The following is a 9,328-nucleotide window of genomic DNA, read 5'->3' on the forward strand; positions in this document are numbered from 1 at the left end:
CACCTGGAAAACAAGGAATTTGGCCTAGCTACCTAATGTAGAGTACTCATATAAGTTTATGGAGGATAAGACTATCGTTGTCCGTGAGATTACCCATGCCGGTTCATGGCGAAGATGAATACAAAAATAAAGCAAGGTGGTGACAACGGATCTTGATTTACAGGCCTGCACATACGGTGTTGCAAGAACTCTTTCCATAATGGCAGCCGCAGGTCCCTACAATCCTGTGGTATGTAAATTAGCGGAAATAAAGTTCAGAGCCCTAGAATAGACGCTTACTCTTTGTAATGGCTCACCAACGACTCATGGCCTGGAAGGTTTGATATCAGATGGGTTAGGAATCAACCTTTTCTCGCTATTCTGTGAGTTTATGTGCTCAAGTTATTCTTATCCCGCATTAGTTATCTGCTGAATGCATGTTCACCTGAAAATCAACGGCAACGAGGCACACCGATTTTATGCGCGGGCTTTGATATGTTGGTTGCTTAGCTGCTTCGTTGGTGCTAGGGTTCGAATATTGCTACCCACGAATATCTGGAATGAGTTGAACTTACAGTATAGTATAGCATAACTCATGTGAGACGGTGTTATGATTTTGAGGCCTCTATCGCAGTATTGGAAATGCCGAACAGCAAGACTGAGAGCGCTATCCCCAAATTCTGGGGAGTATGGAGTGGCTTAAGACCCTACTGAACCGAGATTCCACCTAAACCCCATTCAGAGAATGAATATGGCACAGCAGATGTCGAAGGTTTATAGATTAGTCGGCTGCCACGAATCGTGTAAGACTAAATGCAGTTACTTAATGAACTATCTTATGGATTAAAAGTGATTAGATCCGTAACTGTACCTTGCTACCTTCCATTGAAATCACTCCGGTTATCTTGATTCAGGCTCCTATTTTCAATGTTGATTGGTTAATTCCAAAATTGCAATGCTGGAAGCACTACTGACTTCATAGCACCTAGGTTTGAGATCACCGAATGCTGCCAACTCTGTCATCAAGATCTCTGAAAGCCGTTTGTAACGACTTCATGGCCGTGCATGCGGCGGACGGGAAAGCTTGGACCACATGCTAATCACAAGTGGCTGCTGTCAAACTATACGCTATACTCTTTATAGTTTGTTCCAAGATCAAAAATGTTGGGTGAAGGAGGTTCGTATTCTACCTCGGAGGATCAACCAATAACGGCTTTGTCTATCTAAGTCGAGAGACAGTTGCAGAGATTGGATATCCCCTTCCTTCGTATTGGTGCATTAAAAGGGGTTCAGTCCACGCCCTTATACTTAAGACTCATTGTAAAGATGCCTCCCGTAGGACACTTCTATCATTATGGGCCCAGCCGATTAATCATTCACAAGACTGTCTTGTCTTGATCGACTCAGACACGAATAGATCAATGGAGCAAGCGTCGCCTCTACTGGGTAAATCCGAAAATGCGAACTTCAATGTTGACATCGATGATAATATCACAGATTCGGAGACACTGGAGCAGAACAAGCAGAGATGGAGAACGAATTATCGAGCACTCCTGTTCACATGCCTTTGGAATCTACTCCCTCGCTATCTACAACCTGGAGGTCGACAAGAATATGCGAAAAATACCCGCCCAACAGCATATCTTGACGCCGTCAGAGGTTATGCTGCTCTCATCGTCTTCTTCTACCATACTTGGAATACCCCAACACTGTGGATACTTCAGCTGCCGGTTATCCGTACTTTCGTCCTTGGAGGTCCAGGTATGGTTGCGGTATTCTTCGTCATTTCCGGCTATGTCTTGAGCTATCGAATACTTAAGTTGATTCTCAATAAGGAAAGCGCAAAACTTCTCGATGCCTTTTCATCATCAATCTTTCGACGGTGGCTCCGGTTATATGGTTCAGCAGCTGTCGCTACCTTTATTGCCGCATGTTGTATAGCACTCGGGTGGTATCTGCCGCTTCCAGAAATGGCAAGACCGACTTTTTTCAGTCAACTATGGCTTTGGTTCAAAATAACCATGGCATTCAGTAATCCCTTTGCCAACATCGAGGGATGGATTCACACCGGAGTTCTATTCACCCCATATCTCGGTGCAATGTGGACTATACCAGTCGAGTTTCGAGGCAGTATCATTTTATTCTGCTTCTGTATATCAGCTGCTAAGCTCTCAGTTCGTTCTCGAATGATCTATCTCTGGGTTCTCGTTTTACTCTGCTATTACTGGAGATGCGTATATGTTCCAGAGTTTCTCTATGGGGTGTTTATTGCAGAGTTATCCTTCTATCGATATCCAGAACGACTGTCCCGAGTAAGACTACCGATCGAGGAGAAGTTTACATCAAGCAAAGTTCACATGTGGCGATTATCGAAAGCAATTACGTCTTCAATCGGTTGTTTCATCACTATGGTTATTGGTCTTCTAATCCTTGGACAGCCAGATCCACCAGATTTAGGCGCAAATGGACCATTTCCCTTTCAATACCTTGTACGACTTATCCCTCCTTGGTATGGCGAAGCTGCATATACGTTCTGGCTTAGTATTGGCGCCTTTCTATTCATCCTGGCTCTTGACTCTTCCCCAATTCTACAAAAACCGTTTACTTGGAGTTTCTCACAGTACATCGGCGATCTATCGTTTGGTATTTATGCTATGCACGTACTATGGAGGGACAGCCTATATACAAAGGTTATACTACCTTGGCAAGCGGTGCATTTAGGTGACTCATATCCGGCATATATTCCAGGAATTGTCATGGTTACTATATGTGTACTGTGGTCTGCAGACTACTTCAGACGGGCAGACAGGTTGGTAGTCAATTTCGGTAGATGGCTACAAGTCTGCGTATTCCAGAAATGGCAATAGTTGTGCGCCAAGACGGAACGTCTTTTCCTGGGATGACAGTGGGCCAGGAGTTTTCGTGGAGGTCTGTTCCACAGATACCTACACCAGCAGACTTGGTCTTGAAGCATTTTGGCTCCAGAATGCCGTGATACAACTGGAGGTCACTAATCATGAAAAATAAGAGGGCACGTATGCTGCTCACGGATTATAACAGGGTCACCATTGGAGGCAGCAAAGGATCGAAGGCCCAGGATGATGAAACACTGATATGGATCATGCTTTGGGTCTGAAAGTTAACAAGAATGCGCCAGGTGCTAAAGTCCAGTGGAATAGCTATTTGCTTGACTATTTTGCAACGCGGTTGTTGCGAAATGAATCCATCGTTTTGATACTCGCGCATATGGCTTATTGTGTAGGTTCCTGCGCGATATGTAAGCCACAAAAGGGACCGGATGTCTCATCCGACGAAAGCTATGGAGTGGCTAGTCGCCTCAGGTCGACCGGTCAAGCGTAAAAGTTAATTCAACAGCGAATAGAAGAACGTAAAATCAGTCGGAGCTTGCACCGGCTGCTCTCGCCTCTGTCATGGATTCGGAGCTATCTAGATATAGAGCTCGTAACACATTTGGTCATTAAAACCGGCGGACCTGAGAAGCAGCACAACAAAAGGTCAGAGAAAGAACTCATGAACTAGCATCAGCACGTTTCAGGAAGTCGATGATGTGGGTAGAGTTGGATTTAGTCTGTATTCGTTCAATTGCTTTGTCCGCAAGTACAATGTAATGACATGACCTCTGAATAGAGTAGCAGCCATAGTGAAGCGCAGTCGTGCCACGTCCATCCCACCGTCACTCGTTCCCTTCGTGTTACGAGATTATTGACCCACGTGATATGCTCTCCATCTCAACTAGTATATCACGTGAAGACTAATGCACGAAACTTATCGCCAAAGGCCCCCATGAGGTAACCCAGAAGCATGATATTGGCCACGCTGCTTTTGCGAAAGGCTTTTTGTTTGGAGCAGTTTCGAACATTACGTGGGCTTTTCTATCAATGTTCTTCGCCAACCAAGCCTTTGCTCTTTTCAATTAGTACATCAATACATCGAGCTCCTCATTGCTGCTTCACACAAGCACATGGCCTTGCCAGTTTCCAGAAACCATTGCGCCTGCCAAGGTTTTCAGCATCTCGTGATTCACGCGCTTGAAATCTGATGCTGAAAGAACTCGCACGTGTCTTGCCGTATCTCGTGACACGATATGTTAAGATTACCCCAATTTGGCTGCCCAAATTGCCGTGTTCATTACACAAGATGCGGAATTTTGGTAAAACCTCCGACATTCTTTGCGAAATGTGGAATATCCGAGTGGTTGCAAGAGAAGCTCCAATGTGGATGTGAATGCAATGCCTCACAGCGAAGTGGATTCTGCTACAGTTGCGTCCAGAACGATTGCGGCGGGCAAGGAGATCTCCCGCCCAGTAAGTGCACTCCAGCATATGGGATTACTGGGCGCCAACCGTAATCAATCCCCGAGGGGAGATTTTTGCAGCCGTAGGCTGGACATAATCTAGAAAGCCATATACCCTTCCCCAAAGATACTACTGAACCTGCTAACGGCGATGAAAGCTCAAATAGTATACGAGAGGCCTAAGAACTAGGTAATGCAAGCATTGGTTGAAACACACTGTCTCCAATAATGGTGTCCACAAGCCTCCATTATCAGAGTGGCGAGGTCGAAGTATTTGAGAAAGCCATAGAATCTCGACATACAATCATTTCCAGCCGAAAAGCTGTTATGCAGGCCATTGAACACGGGTCAGACACTCGTGATCACAGATCTCCGAGTATTGAATCAGTGCTCGCTTTCCTAGAAGCACAGGGAGCACGACACCGATAAATGTCGTCACTAAATCTTGATCACACCGGGGCTCAGGACAAAGATAGGGAAAGAAATGCAGGAAAGGCCAGGCAGGAGAATGGTAAAAATATAAAGCGTGGTCGGGAGGGTAACGAACTTGTTGGAAGCGAGGGAAGGGAAGAAGAAATGGTGGAAGGAGAGGAGGAGGAGTAGGAGGAGGAGGAGGAGGAGGAGGAGGAGGAGGAGGAGACAGAGTAAAACGAAGTAGAAGAAGCAGAAGCAGAAGCAGCAGAGGCAGTAGAGGCAGTAGAAGAACACTGAGAACTAGAAGAAACTAACGACGACAACGAAGATAATTCGTCACCCCTTATCTCGACACTAGTAAGGCGTCAGGTGTTGAAAGAGCCGGCTAAAAACACTGTCGCTGACCAAGCTGACGCAAAAACTCGTTCTAGTAGTCGCTATCCTAAAAGCCGAAGCTTTTAGAATAAAATCATCCACTATCCACCATCAAAATGGCCAAAAGTAGCATCTTAGATTGGCATGGAGCCCAAAATAGCCCGTGCTCCTACCACGCACAAACAAGACTTTGTGGATTGGTCCTTCTACGAGGAATGGGACCTCAAAACAGTAGCCCTAACCACCCGTGACCAGCCAGATGGGGCGTCTCTCAAAGCCACGAGGGTGTGGAGAAGGCTTTCTTCGAGACATGCGTCTGTACCTTCATGCAGTCAAAGAGGAAAAATCGTGGCTACACGTAATTTAGATGGACTTGTTACCAAGGTGCTGGCAGGCGCCAATTGTTATGCCGTTAGAGCACTGAAGGAAGTCTCGGGCTTTTTGCAGTCTTTTTGCAGCCGGAGAGCCCGTTGGACCTCTGAGATATCCAGCAACGATCAGTCGCTATCAGGAATCATCTTTTGGACGTAAGGAGCTCTCGCACTTCGTGGTTGTGCGTAAGCGACCAGATGGCGGCCAAACCCTCGACCTCAAGGTCAAGCATTCCGGGTTCATCCACCTTATACATGGCGTTTCTGATAATGGGGCTTAACATTAGCCGAATCGTCGGCCCGTGCAATGCCATTTCTAGATCATAAGGCTGTGCTAGATTCTAGCTTAGAGTGATTGGCACTGGACTTTGATCTAGTCCACCTTCCTCTTTTCTGGAGCTGGTGGGTCTCCTTCTTCCGTTCTCCTTTGCGTCTGCCCCCAAGGTATCCTTTGTGGTTTGGTTGGCATTTCGATCACAGACACAAAAAGAGGTACGGAAATACTATATCACAGATTGTTCTAATGATTTTTGAGAGATATGTCCAATGAGTTTTCTTATCTTTCAGTGATTACTCAACTTATACTATCCAACGCACGAAAAAAGTAAGAATATCGCGACATCTGGGTCACCCAAAATATATGATGTTTCCAACAGGTTGACTTTGATATCATTTAGTAAGACTTAGAGAGGATGCGCGTCATGGCAAAGTTGGTTTTGTTTTTCCCGCAATTCTGGGAGTATTGCATCCGCAATCTACAAATCAGATCAATCCTCCCAAAAATGCTTGTATTATTCAATAAGTAGTGCAGAAGCCAAGGAGAAGGTATGTTGTCAGGAGTAAAAGCGACCCAGTGGCAACTAGGCACCGAGGTCCTCTCGTATCGAAGATGGGACCGACTTGAATGCCACAAAAAAATGAAACGAAAGTATACAGTCCAAATATCCACCCAGCACTGCTCTCGGGGGTTCCTGCAAGTTGATTTGTTGTGATATAAGCTTGGAAGATTGCCAGACTGTTGATCAGACCAAGGGACAGCATGCAGCCGCAGAAGGAACCCAAGACACAAAGATTGGCACGAGTCCCGCCTTCGCCCTGGGATTCGCACAGATTGCTGTCCATTCTGGATCGTTGGTTTTTGGAGTTGCAATCCAACATTGTTCCCTCACCCAACAAACAAATCTGGCGAACTTCGATGTTTAGCGAGGGAGAGATTGATATGCTTTAATTGAGTGCTCTTCTGGCTCCTTATCGTCTGTGCAATCTCTCGATCAGCCCAGATAGTCTCCTCAGATATGCTGAATTGTATTCTATTTTTCCACAGTGGTAAGATGCTAGAATGGCCTTCAAGATGATCAAAGGGGTTCAGGACGGCGATTGCATGCCTACGCTCACAATATTCAGACCCCAGTCACGGTTTTATAGATACACCATAAAAGGCGAGTGCGGAATGTTGCGATCCCGGCGAGACAATGGGTCATTACTGGTCCGATTACCACTACGGAGATAAGGCGTAATGTTGATTGGACACTACTCCGAACACATCTCCGAACCCTGGAAATGAAGTCTTCCCTTTGTTCGAAACCACTACTACGTAGTACTGGTCTTGCCTGGCACAGAGGAGCCGTTACAATAAAGGGATTTTTGTGTGGGATTCGCCAGATTTCATCGTTGGGATTTATTACACTTTGTCACTATCTACACGAGAGAGAGATTTATGGTGGCGCAGAAATTCCCACTTCTGGTCTAATGGCTCGTCTCGGAAAGCATGCAGCTCCGCGGTGATCTGGCATCAGGAATTTTGTATTTCACTTGGGGGTTGTAATTAACGCAGATATCTCTATTCTCAAGGAATATCCACAGATATCAGTTTCTGCCTTTTCCCAAGGCAAATCCACGCCAGAAGTCCGACGCATAGCAATCTAATTCCTCACCCATGATGCTCCCCATTTTATTCCGTACAGTGAGGATAGATTTTCCACATGTATCCGCCCTCCGGAAGCCGTAGAAATTTGACAAGCTTCACACATTTCTCCAGCGAGTTCGTTTCCAAAGCTTCCCAACCCTATTTAAAAAACCTTGCCTACCAAGTCAAACAATCTGTCCCCGGTAAGCTTTCATATGAACTTGAAGCGGCCGTCAATTCTGTACGTATCAGGAAGCCAGAAACTACTTCATATGCTTGGGAACTTGGTATGAGAGTGATAAGTTTGATTGGGGAATCTACGGAACCCCGTCCTTATGCAGAAGGCCTAACACGCTCTCTATCCTGCGTAACCCTTCTTTGATGTTATGGTCTGCTTGGCTAAAGACAATCCTGAACCAACCTTCAGCATCGTTACCGCAATTCGCACCTGACACTAGGAAGACTCTTTTTGCAAGTAAAGCATTTTGGATGAGAGTATCAAGGTTTTCAACACTTGTTGGGTTCGTCGATAAATTTCCCTTCCGTTGAGACATCTCCTTGAACATTGGTCCGAGTTTGATCCAGAGGAAAAATGCAGCATTCACGCCCTTTTGGTACTGAATATGATGGTGTTCAGCCCAGGTGACAATCTTGTCGTATTTTTGCTTCAGCCGTTTTCGATTTTCCACAAGATACCAGTCAATGAATAAATCATCATTCAGCAGCTTTGCAGCGGCAACCTCGGAGATAGACGACGCGTAGCTGTAGACAGCTGGAGGCACTAGAGCCCGGTGTAAGTTGACATTGTTTTGACTGATAATGCAGCCAATCCGTAGGCCATTTGCGCCAAAATCTTTTGAAAGGCCATACACCACATGAACCAGGGAAGGGTCTATTATTCCAGTCGGCTCGATCGCACATAAAGAAATGAAAACCTCTTCGCTGGAATTGTCGGAATGTGCGAAAACCTGTTCGCCAACTTGAAAAACCGATAATGCGTAAATTTCGTCGCTGATCAAATGAATGCTGTATTTCGCGCAAAGGCGCATCCACCCTTTTAATGTCTGACGAGAGTAACATCGTCCTAATGGATTGTGTGGGTGGCAGAGCACCAAGGCCGCCACCTTTTTAGACATGCAAATGCACCTTTTGATTGCTGACTCGTACACCTCCACAGCTTCCATTGACAGTGGATCGACATCGCCAAAAGAGACTGGCACCACTACTGTGCCGGTACGCAGACCGATACTATTGAGAAAGCCGCCAAAGTAAGGTTTTCCAAGTAGGAAGATATCTCCTGGATCGGCCAAGACACTGCTGAGGTGCTCAACTGCACTGGATACTCCATTCGTAATACAAATATGTTCGGCCGTGAGTGGTATTGCTGGCGTGAATTGTCGAGTCAGGAAGCGAGCCAGCGCCTGACGTAGTATCTCTCGACCGCCTGCTCCATCGCCATATGTGAGCATTTCTTCACTGATGTGCAGATTGTTGCTAATATAGTTTGTCAATTCGGCGTGCATCAACGAATTCTCCGCAATACCCAAACTAACCACTCCGGAAGCATGTTGGTCGGGATGCCAAAGATCTTTAGTAATGCGCCAAATCAGAAGATTGTCTGCCTGCATAGCCCACTGCAGGCCACGTTGAGAAAGCGCCATTGTTTGTGAATTCAGCACTTGAGTCTAAGGTAGGGCGCATTTTATGGTGGACGATGATTGCGGCCCTCATCGGAGATAGCTAGCTTTCCCTCGGCTTTTCGGAGATTGCCGGCCACTCATAGGGCAGTCTGCCGATTTGCTAAGTCCGATGGAAGAGATTTTCGCTCAAAGATCAATGCAAGCTTTTCTGTTTGCAACACGCCTGCGACGCCATCGGAGTTCAACATACAACAAAAAAAAATGCGCAGACGTGCCCGAAAGCAACTGAGCTGTGTCCCGTGCAAATCTTCGAAGCTGCGCTGTGACC

General features: G+C 46.1%; 1 protein-coding gene across 1 annotated transcript; it reads right to left on the reverse strand.

Moving 5' to 3' along the window:
• Positions 1-7,677: 7,677 nt before the first annotated feature.
• On the reverse strand, positions 7,678-9,021 carry LTR84_009095 (uncharacterized protein; the record flags this gene model as incomplete). Its single annotated transcript, XM_064852637.1, has 1 exon — positions 7,678-9,021. The coding sequence occupies one exon, from the start codon at positions 9,019-9,021 to the stop codon at positions 7,678-7,680; it is 1,344 nt and encodes a 447-aa protein (XP_064701344.1).
• Positions 9,022-9,328: the final 307 nt, after the last annotated feature.

The sequence above is a fragment of the Exophiala bonariae genome, assembly GCF_035927105.1.
Source record: "Exophiala bonariae strain CCFEE 5792 chromosome Unknown scaffold_35, whole genome shotgun sequence".
Classification (NCBI taxonomy): Eukaryota; Fungi; Ascomycota; class Eurotiomycetes; order Chaetothyriales; family Herpotrichiellaceae; genus Exophiala; species Exophiala bonariae.